This window comes from Sceloporus occidentalis, unplaced genomic scaffold, assembly GCF_023333645.1.
Source record: "Sceloporus occidentalis isolate IW3139 unplaced genomic scaffold, rSceOcc1.0.p SCAF_52, whole genome shotgun sequence".
In the NCBI taxonomy this organism is placed as follows: domain Eukaryota; kingdom Metazoa; phylum Chordata; class Lepidosauria; order Squamata; family Phrynosomatidae; genus Sceloporus; species Sceloporus occidentalis.
Window position 1 is genome coordinate 3,629,228 of NW_028317032.1, and position 16,762 is coordinate 3,645,989.

Here is a 16,762-nt window from a genome sequence, read left to right on the forward strand (position 1 = left end):
TATTTTTCTCTATATTTCAGTTCTCTTTTGTTAAAAAATAAATAAAACAGACTGTAAAATATCACTTCATTCTTAATTATTTTAAAACCTTCAACACTTCAAACACCTTCAAAACATTTCCTTTATTGTTTTAGTTAGTAATATTTAATTTTTTTTTTTCCAAATTGATTTTGCAAAACAAATAAAAATATATATATATATATTGTAAACGATAATTATCCTTTCACGTTTTATATGTCGTATACTTATATCAGGTAGGCCTTTTATTTTTGTTATATTCTCAGATTAATCATAAAACTAAAGTTTTTTTTATGTGCCCTGTCAATGAAAGAAACTTTAAATCAGACTTTTCTGTACTTTGCTAAAATACGTCCTCCATACCATTAAAGAAAAGCGTGAAAAGTTTTTTTTTTTTTTTTTTACGACTACAAACTTAAATACAAACTATAAATTAGAAGAAAACGGGCATCACAGCTATGTTTATTGTCGCTGCCGGCTTATTATTTGCAAAAGAAGTATTCCAGTCTTGCCGCTTTTGATTTAGTGATAAACTCTGCCAGGCATAGCTGTATGAAATGATAAATATCCCTGTTTCATAAACTCCATGGCAAGGCCCGGGGACGGCTCTACCTGATGTAAATAGATGTATGATAGGAGTTTGAACAGCGACGTCAAGGAACGCACATTATTCATGTTTTGTATTAAAAGATAGCAGCCCGGCTTTGTATTAGAATGCACGTCGTCGTGCTCCTGCTAGATAAAAGCCACACATTTTAAGTTTCTGCAGGCTGTGGTCCAGCATATTAAGCTCCTGATCCGATGGAGTACCGATCACCACGTTGTAGTCATACTGGGATGTGTGAAACAAAGGCTTTCTACTCGGCTACAGGCTGTCTTGATTCCGTTGAGCGTTGATAATTGGTTAAAGGGAGAGTCCTACAGAAATAGTCTTCTCCTTAAGTATAACGTACAGTACTGTGTATAGAAATGCAGCTTAGCATCAACAGAAGCCTTTTTTTTCTTGATCTCGCTGAAAAAAGTGTCCTTGAGGATCTCATTGTTGTCAGTCATGTAATACCATGGATGAATTTCCCTACTCAAACCACACTGAGCTAATTCTTCATGGCAATGCTAATAAAGTCCCACTTGTACAATGAAACCATTTCTTCCACAGACACTTGTATTAGGCAGTGAGTGATTGAGACTGAGCCATTCCATTGTTTACCACAAGTGTAAAAACACATACAAGTGGTTAATTTGCGGTATGCCTTGAACGCATTATATGATGCAGAAACCGTTTCATAAAACTGCACAATATTTCAAAACATGTTTTTATCTGATGAGTAATATTTTTTTGGTGGGAGCTCCTAAATCAGAGTTTCCACTCTTCTGTCCCGTTCTCTGGAGTTGTTCTCTGTGTGTTTTCATGGTGGTCCATCTTGGCTCGGTCAGAACATGCATGTAAACGCCCTTTATATCCGCATACCTAGAAACCGTCTGGATCAGCCCCAGATAGAGCTGGTTAACCGTGGCAGGGATCTTCTTTATCTGCGTCTGTAGCGAGACACTCTTGCTAATATTTAGCTCTCTCTCTCATATCATCCGAAGTACACAATGGGTTCTTCGTGGATGGGGAAATTAGCTTTGGCTTCTTCAAATTCAAGGTCACCTAACACTGGGTGTTTATATCATCATTGACCAAGTACCAACCAAAAGAACTTGGTTTGTTCCTGGAATCAATGTGATGATATGAAAACACCAATATGAAAAGAAAAAAAACCCCAACGAAACGTTTGTTTTCCATACTTTGCATTGCTTACTGTAACATATAACTTGCCGTGAATTCATAGTTTGTCATTCCCTACCGTTGGCAGTGTGTCCGAAATACTGGAGAAACATGGACTTCAGAAGCCAATATCCTTTGTAAAGGATACCCAGTCCAGTCCCGAAGACGCACGCAAGCTTATAGTCCGGCTTACAAGACACACAGGACGGAAGTAAGAATCACTCCCTTCATTGCTTTCCGCTCATCCTGCTCTTATATTTCAGCACAGATCCTTGGCGAACAACCTCAAAGTTAGGATACATACAAGGACTTGGTGAAGAAAGTGGTTAATAAAGATATTTGTTTTGCCACAAATCACTGTTTTCTTGTAAATAGACACTAAATATGTATGTGTTTAAATGTGTGTGTGTGTATATATATATATATATATATATTATGTATGTATGTATTAAAAATATGTATCATGTAGTGTATATAAAGTATTTCATTTAGCTGAAAGAAGTCTGATAGCAGTGTTGAGAGTGTGGGTGACTGACACTCGTAATTAAAAAGCAATGTTCCATTTTTGAGCAAGAAACAATGTTTTTTATCTGTGTATATTCTGCTGAAGTAGCACATCAAGCATCTTCAGTGAAACCGATTGGAACGCGGTGCTGGGTGTAATGGGTCTCTGAGCTCTTAAAGTTTTTTTCTTTCCGTTGCCAAAATCTAATTAAGGAATAAAATGCAGTAAAATAATTATTGGGGGCTCCAATGAATATCTCCCATGGCCCTTAATCAAAAATAGTGTTGGCTCGTTGAATCATTTTAGTGATTGCATGAGATATATAAGAATCAATATGTGGCTGGATTGTTATGATTTTGTTGAAATCCAGGCAAATGGCAGTCATTCAAAAAATGTATTTATAAAAGTTACAAGCCGTGTTTCGTTTGAAAAAAATCAACATTCCTCCCACAGTTTCTACTGACTACAATTTTCCATCTTTCCATCTTATCCACGTCCAGCATGGCCAGTAACTGATATGCGTCCATTGAGCTTTTTACCTTTTCTTCATGTCATGTTTTATTGGGATTGTTGTAGATTTCTTGGGTCCCGGTGATTATACCCAAGGTCAAGGAATAACACATCCTGCGTACATCAAGCTGATAGGTATTGCTGTATGCCGAAGAGTCCTGATGAAGTGCAGTGATCCTAATCAGATTGAGGGTCACATAAATGATGTGTGCCGAACTTCAAGGAATGACAGGGAAATCTCTCCTGACTTACCAGCTGTATTTATAAAAGAATATATAAAATATTTGGGGCTTTGGAGCTATGATGTGGAACAATATTCCATTACACCTTACATGTTTGTTTTTTTTTTACAAACCAGGAAATAGTTTTCAGAACTATTGGTTTTCAATGATTATTTCCAGAAATATGCAGGGACCTTTACATTATCTAATTAGACACTCTAATCACACATTCTTTCCTGTTTTCGTATTCCATCTTTCTGTCGGTCCTCATATATTGGCTAAAGTTCTGTGAGAGATGAAATAATGCAGATGCTGGAACCCTACCGCCACGTATATCTCTCATACATGTCTACATTGTACCTATAGAAAGGAACCAACTAATGTGAGAAACCTAAATGGTCCCGATACTTCATCAAGCGGCCCAAAGAATGAGTGGGGAAGAGGAGACTTGAATGGATTCTTTACCGTATTTAGCAAAACTAAATTCCATTATTGGGATTTTTGGGGCGTATGTTGGCTTCTGAGATTTTGAATTTAGAAGGAAGGAATTCTTATCACATGAAAGTTAAGAGTTTTGGTAAAATGCTCCCAGAATAAGTCAGAATAATAATCTGATGTTAGGTATCCTTCTCTTTAAGAGGGACAGTGGCCATTAGGATGGCTGCTCACAGTAGTAAATCCATGTAATTCTAAATATTACATAGATATATATATATATATATATATATATATATATATATATATATATATATATATATATTATAACCCGAATAAATTTCACTGCACTTTACAGATGTTGTTTAAATATATTTGCGCTCTGGGAATAACCGCCTTATAATCTCCTAGTTTGGTAAGCAATTGCTTGCCGGAGGGAAGTTGCAAGAGCCACGTTACACGCTGGAATCCCTAGGACCGGCCATAAAACCCAGTACATAAATGGAAGCACGTTGAGATTTATGTATAAAAAGCTATTTCAGTACAGTGGTAAAATCAGCATAGCTATTTTGTATGTTAAATACAAAATGTCGCCTTGCATTTTGTATAGTTATAAGCGCCTATACAATTTGACCCTGTATAACTAGTTCAAGCTCTTCTTCCTGATCATGTGATTGATTCAGAATCATGAAATTGCCAATTACATTTACGTTTGTGTTCTGTCTCTCATTAGACAGCCTCCGGTTAGTGAAAGCCACTGGAAAGCTCTGCTCAATGATATCTTGGAAATGCAGCAGAATGTCTATAAGGTGCTGAGTGCCGACACTTGTTATGAGGTAAGATGATGACCTTGTAGTCTGCTACACAAAGAATGTATGTTATGCCGGGACAAAGAGGGTTCATTTTATCATTGAAGTGAATTTAATTATAATTATTTTTTATTCTTTAATGAAAGTTTTTTTTTTGTTGCCCTAATAAGGTATTTTCAAAATAAGATTTGTGATAACTTTCACCTGGTATACGAGCTATAGTATGAAAGATGGCCTAAGTCTGGGGTGTAATGTGAGGAATAACGAATGGTTAACGAAGAGCTTTCAAGCAAAAGTGGTTGACTTAAATGCATTTAGAGTATTCGAGTGTAACATCCATAGCAGATAAAAATTCTCCATAAATAATATGTTGGCAATACGTGAAAAAATACTATATATATATATATATATATATATATATATACTATATACTATATATATATATATATACTATATATATATATATATATACTATATATATATATATATATATATACTATATATATAATATATATACACACACACAAATTTTGTGTTGATTAACTCATATATATGAATGTTAGTGAAAAAGGTACTTTTGTAGACGGCCGCCATCCTTTAAACGGCTCGGTAACAAACAAAACCTAGCGCTGCAGCTCTGAGGTGCCATGAAAATAAATGCAAGACTTGTTTGGGCCTCAAATGAAGAAAGAAGAAAAAAAAAGCCACATGGAAAAAATATAGGCATATATATATAAAAATATAGGCATTTGTTTTAAAATATTATTTGCGATGCCCCCCATCTTATTCTATGATTTTTTAATTATTATTGTTTAAGACACCTTTTTAGCTCTCTATAAATTTCTATCACTATAGAAAAAGCTGAAAATATGGCTTAAATATTAATAAAAATTAACAGTGGTAAAAATTGGAATATAATAAGATAGAATAAGATAGGGGACATTGCAAATAATCTATATTCTACGTTTTTCATGTCCTAAGTTTATGATTTCACTATTTTCCGTCACGCAGCGATTAGCTAAAGACCTAAACTCGTAGGCTTTCATTTTCCCCTCCGCTGTCACACGGCAGACGTGTTTAAAGTCATTATGTAAAGCAGATTGCAGAAGTCGTGAAAATGAATAACTCCGAGATGACGCCGTCTCAGACAAATGAACCTGGTGTGATCTGCGAGCAGCCGAGTCGGGGCAATAGAACTGCTAACGTTAATTGGTGAGCGGTCAACGCTAATGAGGTGAACGGCTTGACAAGTTCAGTCTGGAGTGTTAAAGGCTTCATTTTGTCCTCTCTGCTGTACAGACACCCGTGGCAGCCGCGGAGATTTGTGTCCGCGCCATATTGTGCGGATTTGTAAGATCTCATTGTTAAACCTGAACTTTTTCTAGGTGAGAGTTATTGGCAGTCGTGTCTCGCGGTTTGTGTCGTCGGCTTTGACACAATGGCTTGGGGCAGCGGAAAGAAAAGTTGTCAGGCTGGGGGGAAAAAAGGATAAAGGATTGAAATAACGGGCAGACAAGAGTTCATTAACTGAGATCGCTAACTTTACAAGCCAAACAATTAAGTGAAAGGAACACCAAGTAAACCTTGATGTGGGAGCAAAATGAATAAAGTTTATAGCAAATACCGTATTTGCTCGATTATAAGACGACCCTGATTATAAGACGACCCCCCAAAATCTGAATATTAACTTAGGAAAAAAGAAAAAGCCTGAATATAAGACGACCCTAAAGGAAAAAAGTTTTACCAGTAAATGTTAATTCATGTAAACTATTTTTTTTTAATAAAAGCTATGATTGAGAAAAATATTTTTTTTGTTTTTATTTCTTGTATTTTCCAGCCTGTCCCCCAGTTACGCACATCTGCCCCCAGGCTTGCCACACCAATATGGCACTGTGGCCCATGATATGCCACTGTGCCCCATGGTATGCCTTTTGACCCCCTATATGCCACTCTGCCTCCAGAAATGCCTTATACCCCTATATCCCATTCTGGCATTTAGGGGGTTAAAATGCATATTATGGGGCAGAGTGGCATATAGGGAGGTATAAGGCATTTCAGGAGGCAGAGTGGCATTAAGGGAGTTAAAAGGCATTGTATAGAGCACTCTGCCTCCAGAAATGCCTTATACCCCTATATGCCACTCTGGCATTTAGGGGGTTAAAAGGCATATTATGGGGCAGAGTGGCATATAGGGAGGTATAAGGCATTTCAGGAGGCAGAGTGCTCTATTAAATGCCCCCTTAACGCCACTCCAGAAATGCCCTATGCCCCCATTTAACTAACACACACACACACACTCTCTCCCCCCCCTCCCCTCCCCTCCCCTCTCCTCTCTCCTCTCTCCCCTCTCTCCCCTCTCTCCCCTCTCAGCCCTCTCTTACCGGTGCTTCCAGCCGGGGCAGCGGGTTGACGTCGCCTTCTGCTGCAGCCGGAAGGAGGTGGAGTTGGCAGCGGGGGTTTGTATGCGTCCGTCGCGTATACTTTCCCCGGCTGTCAGAGATCAGAGATCTCTGACAGTCGGGGAAGGTCTACGCGACGGACGCAGACAACCCCCGCTGCTAGCCACACCTCCTTCCGGCTGCAGCGGACGTTGTCTACGCGGATCGCGTAGACGTCAACCCGCTGCCCCGGCAATACAGCAGGAAGCACCGGTAAGTGTGTATGATGGGGGGGGGGGGTGAGACAGGAGGATCCAGGTCCCCTGCAGCGGTGCGGGGGATCTGGATCTTAGTCTCCTAATCACACTCTATTTGAGGTCTGATTAGAAGACGACCCCGATTAGAAGACGAGGGGTATTTTTCAGAGCATTTGCTCTGAAAAAAACCTCGTCTTATAATCGAGCAAATACGGTAATTAAAAGCACCAATTACTGTAATTGATTTGGAGATATTTGCTGAGATAATGATAGCGGGGATCTGTGGCTAAACGTCTCAGGCTCAGCATCATCTAATCAGTTTGCTAGTAAAGTCCTCTCCTTTCTACTAACCCTCCCTGGACACCTTGTGTTTTCTTTAGTGGCGGGTGCTCTTAAATGAAGCCCCCCCCCAATTTTGCAAAATAGGACCCTGGAAACATTTCCAGCCGGTACAAAAACGTCTGAAACGTCTCTAAACTCAGTTGATCTCCAAATCTGGGATCCTTTTCTACGCAATGCATTTTGTTTTTTGGCACTGTAAACAAACACGCTTGTTTATTCTCATTAATATCCAACGTTTCTCTCCCTACCGCGTTTAATTTTGCACGTTGTCTTTCTATACGAGATCAGAAAGTCAGAATGTCAAGCGAGCTGGCAGCCTGCCCTTTCAGAATGATGCATACAAACAACAGATGTGATAGAGGAACACGGTCGGATATATTTTTGTGGGGTTTTTTTCTTTTTTTTCTTTTAATCATTGGCTGGGTTCCATTATGCTTTCGCGTCACTTGGGGGCAAGTTGGTGGCTCCGTCTAATTTAACATCCGCAGACTCAGCTCTGTGATCAGGTGCACCTTCCCCATCACTTACAACACTAGAACAATTCCTGACGTTCGAAGCCTAAGAATAACCTTTCGGTGCTATTTGTAAAACGCTGATATTAAGCTGGAATTGAATTTGTGTTGATGCATGCTGTTTATTTCCATGTTCGCTTTAATCAACTAAGCGCACAAAGCGCGAACGAGTCTACGAGTGGCATAATTTACTTAGAAAGCTTGACATCTGTTAAAAGTTGAGAATTATTTGAAGCTTTTTATTACAGTTTACAGATTTAGCCGAAGATGACTGCCAATCTCGTCTTCTCTCGGGAGAGACTTTGAAAGCAAATTAGAAAAGCTTTGTCTGAATCTCCAAAAAAAAGGCACATGGGAGTTCCAACAAAGAATTGAAATGTGGCAATTTTCCCCAGTAATGAATTGCAAGTAATTTTGTACAGATAAAATAAAAACGTAAAGACTTCTTTTGACTTTTAAAGAAGAGACCTCTAACAAATATAATGGCTGGCGCCATGTATGGTGCATTTTGCCGTATATTTGGACTGCCTCAAGTTGGCCATCGCATACCTGGGTGGCCTCCAGGCACAGATTCCCCAGGTCACCTTTTACGTATGCAACCGATCAGCAACCGATTCGCGCAGTAGAGTATGGCGTAGAAACCCAACACGTTCCCCTTGGTACACTTAACACTCAACTTAAGCTAGTATTAAAACGTTTTTGTCAATAAACTTGTGACCGTTAATTTTGATTTAATCAATTTCATCATTTTTCATAATTTCATCATTTTTCATCATTTTTTTTATCGGATTACTTGTTTGTACCTTGTTTCCTAAAGGCTTTTTATAGAATGTCCAAGTTGGTGTCTTCACCCTTGCAGCAGACAGAATGGAAAGTTATTCTCTAAGAAGTACTCTGTAGGACCTCTAGAGAATGCAATGTTCTCTAAAGAAAAAAAGAACTCATTTCACTCATAATTGATATAATTTTAAGCATTCTAAGGTGAATACCATTTCATGATTTGTATAAGTGGTTGGACTCATGTGAAGTTATCTGGAAATTGGCCTGGCCACGATCCAGAAGGTGAACTATAATTGAGCCGGCATAAATTCAGTTTTGCCGGTGAGAACTTTGTCTCATGATATTTAATTACTTATATCTGAGCCAGTATGACATTCGATATTATCCATTATCCCTGGTTTTATCTTAAAATACTTTCAAAGGAAAGCATGGGGAATCAATACAACATTTTTAATGGCTTTATCAGCGTGCTTCTAAAGTAACTATTACGTTATAATGATATCCTTTCCTTAGGAGAGGAAAATACATCCTTTAATAATAACTGCTCTTACTACATCTTACTTTAAAGCCTTTTTGGCAATTAAACATGACTTTTCTAGTAGTCAGAACACATCTCTTGTTCGCTATGCTCTAGGCCCTGGCCCATGTACAAATTTGATATTTAATGATATTGAGTTGAGTGAAACATGTTTACAAAAATACATTTCGATAAGAAAGATGGGAATGTCAGGCGGAAGATTGCATTGGTTTCCACAGTGATTGTTCCACTTCTAGAACTTTGCTCCAGAATCCACCTTTAAGACCTGAACAGGATGAAAGGATGAAAGGGAAAGGTTGGCCACTAGAAGATGACACACTCAATGGGTTGCATGGACCTAAGAGGTGGGCTGTATGGAGAAGTATGGTGTTTGAGCGATTGTGGGAGAATTCTACGCTCATAAAACAGACACACAGGGAAATGTAATGGTGAGAGGATGTCACTTTTATTATTTATGTAGAGGTAGATGGACTATGTTCTCATACAAGTACATGCAGGGTTAGACGAGTCAAGACTCTTGAAGTATGTACTGTGCACAACGGCTATGAAAGTCAAAATGCGCCTTGTAGAAATCAAAGAAAAAATGTAGCCCATGACAAGTAGTGGTGCAGTGTTTTATTTATTTTTTGGATGTTTTCATTTGGTTCCTTCATATTTTAGCCAGGACTGCCAATTTTACATTTATCCCTAAATGCAGGGGAATAATAACACAAATACTTTTCTGATAAGCGATGTGCAAAGTGAACACTCAGTATAAGACATCATAAAAAGCTATGTACACTCTCCAGAAATCCGTGATGGGGTGATATGAGAGGATGAGACCAAGGAACGCCGTAGGCCAAAGAAGAAGACTGGACAATGTTAAGCTCCAGCAATTGTTAATATGTTCCACTGCTCATTAGAGATCTTTGAAGCAACTCTGTTTCCTATGCCTAGTTTGCTTTAAAGTGCGTTCTTTTTCTCAATGGATGTTTGAATGTCCACGACCAATGAGTGGCCTTCTTTGTAGGGCTCCAGTGCTCCCGATAACGGCCAATAGAAATATCTGCATATGATTCTCGCTCTGCTTGATTCAACTCATAACCTGTAATTCACGAGTTAAACGTATCGGATTTAGATGTCTCTGAATGGAAAAAAAATATGTGGCACCACGATCCAAATCTATTTTTTTATGCAATGTTAGTGCTACCTCATTGCCCAGCAGTAGAAACCATTATTTTTTTTAAATGCGTTTTTGATTAGATTTTTCATTTTTATTAGAACACTTTCCTATGTGTTGGGGGTGAGGGGGAAGCGTGGGTTGTATTTCAGCGAATTGCTAGCTCTGCTCTGAAAAACCATGGGTATCTTTTATTTTAGGTTTTATTTATTTATTTCTAAGCTTAATGTCACCATAAATATATGTATTATGTAGAATGGAAAAGTCCAATCAATTTAACCCTTTAAGCGTCACGGTGGTGAGCTGTGCCTAATGAATACATACATCCCAAGATTCCTGATGGCCGAAAGAGAGACACTTGGTCTTTGAGCGTGTGGCAATTGGCTCGGGACCTCACTGAGATGTCTCATGTGACCTATTGATTACTATTTATGTATTGACTTAAACACTAAGAGAGCGTATTTTGTAGACATTTTTTAATTTATAGACCAATTTCCTGATGTTCCTATGCATGTTATTGAGTTGCTGAGGGATTTGGGTACCAAAGAAGGGACCCTTGGAAGGAAAGTGGTGTATCAGGATCACTGTAGTGCCACTGCTCAATGACCACCGATCTACCCAACTGGCCCATTAACACTATGGAGTACCAAGCTGAATCCACGCGGTCCGCCTGGCGCCGCAGATCCTTAAAGTGATGGACTGGTATATGACATCATATCCTGATACCCAGCTAGAAAGGCAGCAGGGAGGGAGCGGCTGATGATGCTGTCCTCAGGTCATCACCGAAGATAAATATGGCTCTTGCTCATAACTATGGTACTCCAGGGACATTAAAATGATCGCTCTTGACAAGTCCTTTGTGGATTTTCCCTATTTGCTGCATAATATACATTTATTAACTCTTCGTTTATATATCTTGGTTACCCTTTTACATCTTGGCCAGCCACCTAAGGCTAAAAAGCTTGTGAGTTACAGAATTTAAAAGCTGTTGGCTTCTGTTTGGTTTGTCACATAATAAATAGACATTATTCAGCAGAACATAAAAAAATGACCTGCATATTTTGTAAACAGTAGCTTTTTAAAAATATTTTAACCCATTGTGAGTCTTAAGATTTCACCGGTTTCCTATTTCCTTCACCTATTACAAAACAAGTTCAAAATCTGGTTTATAATACCGCTTGATTATACCGGTATGTCAGCCAACTCCTTACTACTACTTGGACTGTAAGCTCTGCGGGGCAGAAACTTCCCTTCCTAGTGTAGTCATCCCTGTTGCGCGCTGATTGTAATGTTTGTATTTCTGCTTTCTTATGTCACTACACTTATTGTGCCATAACTATTACACTGCGAAGCATTGCGTGCCCTAAAGTATGACCTTTACATAAAATAGCAGGCACTATTCTTCTTAAAAATGTTTCCCTTTTTTTCTCTCTTGGAGTATTAAAGGTGGGATTTGTAAAAAATCACAATAGAAGAGCTTGTATATTAATGAATACTTATATATAATAGCAAGATGGCTCTGTTGCATATAAATCAGTTGGATTGTGGTGGATGCCCGACGGGTCTTTTTTTTTTTTTAAATGGTTACTCAGGCCCTGTTTGCATTAAACCCGCTGTTTACGCTTCCCTTTACTTTTCAGATATTTGCGGAGAGTTTGCTTTGCTCGAGCCGCCTGGAGAACATCCGCTTGGCTGGACACATGATGCACTGCGGTTCTGCGTCTATAGATCTCCCGGTAAGCGTTTCCTCCAAAGGCAAAGCCCGGTACAGAGTGAGCTACGAGAAGAGCCTGGAACTGGTACTGGCAGCCAGCAGAGAGTACTTCAACTCATCCGCCACGCTCATTGACAACTGTATGGAACTGGCCAGGTAACCTCATTATTTACATGTAACTTGTTTACTAATATGCAGCATAAATTGTGGGGATTCCATCAAATTACCCCGTTTGCTGAGTTCTGTCTAATTTTTCATGGCTACATTACTTACCAAGAAGCTGAATCAGTGGGACTGCACTGCATTTTAACCCACAGACTCTCAACCAATTCAGAGCCTTCTCAGGACACCATTAATGAGGCTCCTGTGTGGCAAGAGGGGGGTTAAACCTAAGGTTTGATTAGAACCTGTAAATATGCACAGCACAAAGAATACCAGGGGAGCGTACCCCATTTTTTTTATACCCCTCCTAGCTTTAGTTAAAGCCATATATACAATTTCCAAAATTACTTATATTAGAAATCAAAGCTACTTTAATACTTTAAGCATTTTATCCTAAAAAAAAAACGTCCTTTGTGTGACGGAACCCAAAGTTCTACATCCCGGATGCAAATTTTCATGTCTGCTTTTTTTTTTTTTTTTCAACTTGATTATTTTGACCTTATATTTGTTCCTACATAATTTTTGTCTCTCTGAATCCGCACCAAAGATTGTGAAAATAAAAAGCTGTAAGAGAAACAGTTTAGTATATATATTCCTCCAGTATGTGTTGCGAATCTTATTAGAATACTCCATTCTATAAAGTTTATTTGGGGAGAAAAAAAAGCAGAATTTCATAACATTTTCTTTGAATTTAATCTTTGAGTTTGTTGAAAGAGCTCCCAGACAAAACCTCTAATTGAATAACCCAGGTGGATGCATCTGATGTGTTCGGAGGAAAGTTCTCCCTCTTATAGTGCAAAGTTGCATTCAGTGCGTATAATGGAATATTTAGCGGCGCTTCCGCTGAGTACAGCAATAATGCAAGTTCAAAGAGCGGAATTTAAACAAGAAAAGTTTTATCGTATTGACTACGTTTTAATAAGCCAGGCTTAGTTATTTCTGTACTTTGAAAGTGATTTAATTATGTTTTGTATAGGGTCAGAATATCACAGTTTGCTTTTATGGATTTGCCAAATATCCCATTTTGTAAAAATAACTTCCTTTTAACTGAAAAAAGAAAATACAGTCAAAGCAATTTCCAAAAGTTTAATCTGATATACAAGTACCTAAAATAATTACCCCTTACTGTATTTTTATTCATTTTATTATCTGTTATATGGAGGGCTGAAAGAGCATTGCTTTTTAACATTGATGGTAATCTTTATTAGGGGTTCTGTTATTTGTCATCGCCTTTAAAACCAATGGTATGGTCCATTCAGTGGTGCGTTTTATTAGTCGCCGTCAAATTCGAACATATAAAGTGTCCTGGACATATGTATCTAAAATCAATTATCTCAACGAACTAACTATGGCAGGACGCCATATTGAGAACACAAAGGAACTCCAGTCTGCCCCTTGTGGCCGTATGTTTCTTTGCAACAAACATAGCTTAGTTTGTTCCATTGAGAGCGATCTTTCGGATATCTAGTTTATTACCCTACTATAGAGACACTTAAAAATGAATGCCACGTTATGACTGATATGGTCTATGGGGCTAGGGTCGCATTTAGGAAAGTGGATAGTTTAAGCATTAGAATATAGTTTTTTTTTTAAAAAAAAGCTTTTGAGGTTATTATGTAGACGGCAAGCTTCCTGAGAAAGACACTAACGGAAAGCTATGAATTTGGGCAGGGAAGGTGTTCCCCAGACCAGCCAACATGATTGGGTCTAATATTTTGGAACTACCCTTATTGTGCGTATATGTATTTCGATGTGAGGTTCCTACTCCATAAAGCTTGCAGTCTAGTGCAGTGAAGTCATAGTGAATGGTTCCGTAATGTTCCTTAGGGTGTCTGCTGATTGGCGTGAGCTTTTAGTTTTTATGGTTTGCTCTACATACCATAACAGGAGTATTTGCCATGTTTAGGGAGCATCATTTGTCAATTTTGACTTCAACAAGGTGATGGCTGCTTCTGACCATAGCGAAGGAAGGATTGCCTTTCGCACATTAAGCCCCATTTACAGTCTGTTTTGTAAAGCGAGACACTATGGGGAGATTGTATACGTTACATTACCAGTAACAGATGGCAGCATTGGAAGCAGCGGCAAAAAGAACCTTGTGTCACCGTGAATATGGTATTGGGGTGGGCTCCAGCTGTAGTGGGAGTCATTGGTTTTAAAGATTCTAGAAGGCAGGTGTATTCTCTTCGATGGAACAGAACATGATGTGCGCAACCATATGTCACATTGCTTTGGGTGCAACACGAGCCGCATCAAAATGAGCAACGCAGCCATCGTCACTGTCTTATAAGCATCGAGATACTTGATTAATAGCAGATGGCATCGGCCAGGGCAGAAGTGATTTAATTAGGGAAAAAAATATATATTTTTCTCCTTGGGTTACATTAATATAGTTTGTCATTAAGAAACAAATATTATTATTATTATTAGCATCATTTTTTTGTTCCAATAAACATCCTTTATTTGAAAACCCGGAGGCTGCCGTTATTATCAGAGGTGAAACTCCTGAAGCTGCCTGAAAACATTATATTATCCCAAAAAAACTAAAAGCAGCACAATATTTTTGAGCTTATTTTTGCCAGATAATAGTAGTAAAAATGATAGGAGTTCCCTTTAAGTGCAATACACATTTTCAGTAAGTGTTTGATTAAAGGGGAAGTCGCCTGGTCTTTTGTGTCATTTATTATTATTATTATTATTAACATTTTAACCCTTAAGAGTTAAACATAAGCTGGACTCACGAAAAATAGTCTGAAACAAGATCAGTTCAATAGTGGTCCAGCTTGATGCTAACACTGCACGGTTTTTGTTATTTTTTTATTTATTTATTTTTTACCAAAAATGCACGTTTTATGAATTGCCCATCTAAAAATTGGTGGAGCCAGGACTTTTAGACCAGTTATGTTAAGCCGTACACGTGCCGAGCATCGTGGAAGTAGAACCCGACAGCAGCTCACGCCAGAAGAGGACTGTTTTGGGTAACATATATAGATGTTATATGAAAAAGTGACAGGTATGCGATAATGTAATATCTGTAATGGTAGCAGCAGCTGGGCGACGGATGTGGCAGGAAATCATCGCGTTCTTTCATTCAAGGCACGGCACGAATAATAGAAAATCCTCCCTTAATAATACATTGGCGACATCTTCCTGAAAACATATATCTGTTTCAATGCATCTTTTGTGTTCCGTTCTCAAGGATCGCGTTATTATTCTCTACAAGATAGGTATTTATAGGCTAGCGGTCAGCCTGAGCCTTCTGAGACCTGCCTTTCTGTTTGACATAATTGCTCTTGACACGGTGTTGATAGCAATTGATTTTTTTATTTTTTTTTGGGATCGTCCTCCATTGTTAATGAAAAAGGAAGCCCTTGTTTCTTTATGGAGCGTTACGTACGGCTCGGTACGCAGGCTAAATATGAAATGCATTTATGTAGAAGCAACGGATGGTCACGGTCGCCAGTGAGTGACCTTGTGCGTTGATCACTATCGATATTTGTGACCTTGGGGTGGTCGGTTTTCTCGCTCAGACACTAAAGCGTTCAATTGAAATAGCAGGGATTGTTGTGTTATTAACCCTTTAGTGACATGCGGCAGATTTCACAGCAGTGAGTGACACTTCAGCCTCACTCCTGCTATCATATATATATGAAAGAGTATTTGATCGACTTTATTCAATCATCTCAATCAGAAAGGGCCCTCAAAGGCAATGGTGCAACTTCCTATATTGGGGCGAAGCCTGGGATTCATTGCAATTGGTGTATATGCTTGGTTTCATGAAATCATGCCTGTTTATTATTTTGTTAGACATGTATCCACACACCGAACACAGTAAACATATGTCCCATAAAGCTAAACCCTGCTAGGGACACCATTAAGAAAAATGGTGCTCAAATCCAATGTAAAAGGTCAGAAACAGTCCCAAAGGACTTGTACACAAAATTAATATTTCCAAAATTGCCCCAAAACCCCAAAAGAATAGTCCTTCCGCATGCATCAGCAAATCCGCGGAACAAGTAGTGGCCACAGTCCTCCGACTCCTTCCAGAGAGACATGCCACCATCCTCTGTAATATACTCGAGGACCGTGCCCCGGGAGAGGAATCCGGAATAAACGAATTGATAGTATTTTACATCACATTGTAGCATTTCTGTGTTCATTGTGTTTATTCACAGATAGAACATGTGTGAGATTCTGTGTCACGGCTCACCCCGTTCTCATTCATTATTAAAATCCTATTAAAACAAGGAGCACAGGGTTAGGGACATCTTCTACACCTCCATCCGGGGAACCGCACTTAATATCGCTTAATATCGCATGCGGCGTTGCCTGCGGATTACCGGGTAGCTGCTTTAATTTGTCAGTTTCCGGGTGTTTTCGCGACTTCAGGTGGCAAACAGTAAGCAAGTATTCATAATAAGTGATGATTATGGGACTCGTTAATGGACCTTAATTAGCTGCTAATTGAAAGGCACTGTCATTAGTTATTAACCTGCACGCTATATGTGATTTATAGCTGTCTAAGTTTGTGATAACCTTACCGGCTAGCGGTTACCCCGCTGCAAAACACAAATACATTGCCATTTGCAGCAGATTAACAGTAAAAGTCCTGCCGGATTTCTATAGACCCCTTTGGACTTATACACTTTACAAT

At 38.8% G+C, this 16,762-nt stretch overlaps 1 protein-coding gene across 1 annotated transcript in view; it reads left to right on the forward strand.

Annotated features, from left to right (window-relative positions):
- The window catches only part of LOC149288346 (NBAS subunit of NRZ tethering complex-like), a 278,953-nt gene that overhangs the window by 90,805 nt on the left and 171,386 nt on the right, over positions 1–16,762 (forward strand). Inside the window, exons 28-30 of the mRNA XM_089491881.1 lie at positions 1,875–1,997; positions 4,191–4,293; positions 11,873–12,102. Coding sequence (XP_089348007.1) covers positions 1,875–1,997; positions 4,191–4,293; positions 11,873–12,102 — 456 coding nt within the window. The remainder of the gene's footprint in view (positions 1–1,874; positions 1,998–4,190; positions 4,294–11,872; positions 12,103–16,762) is intronic.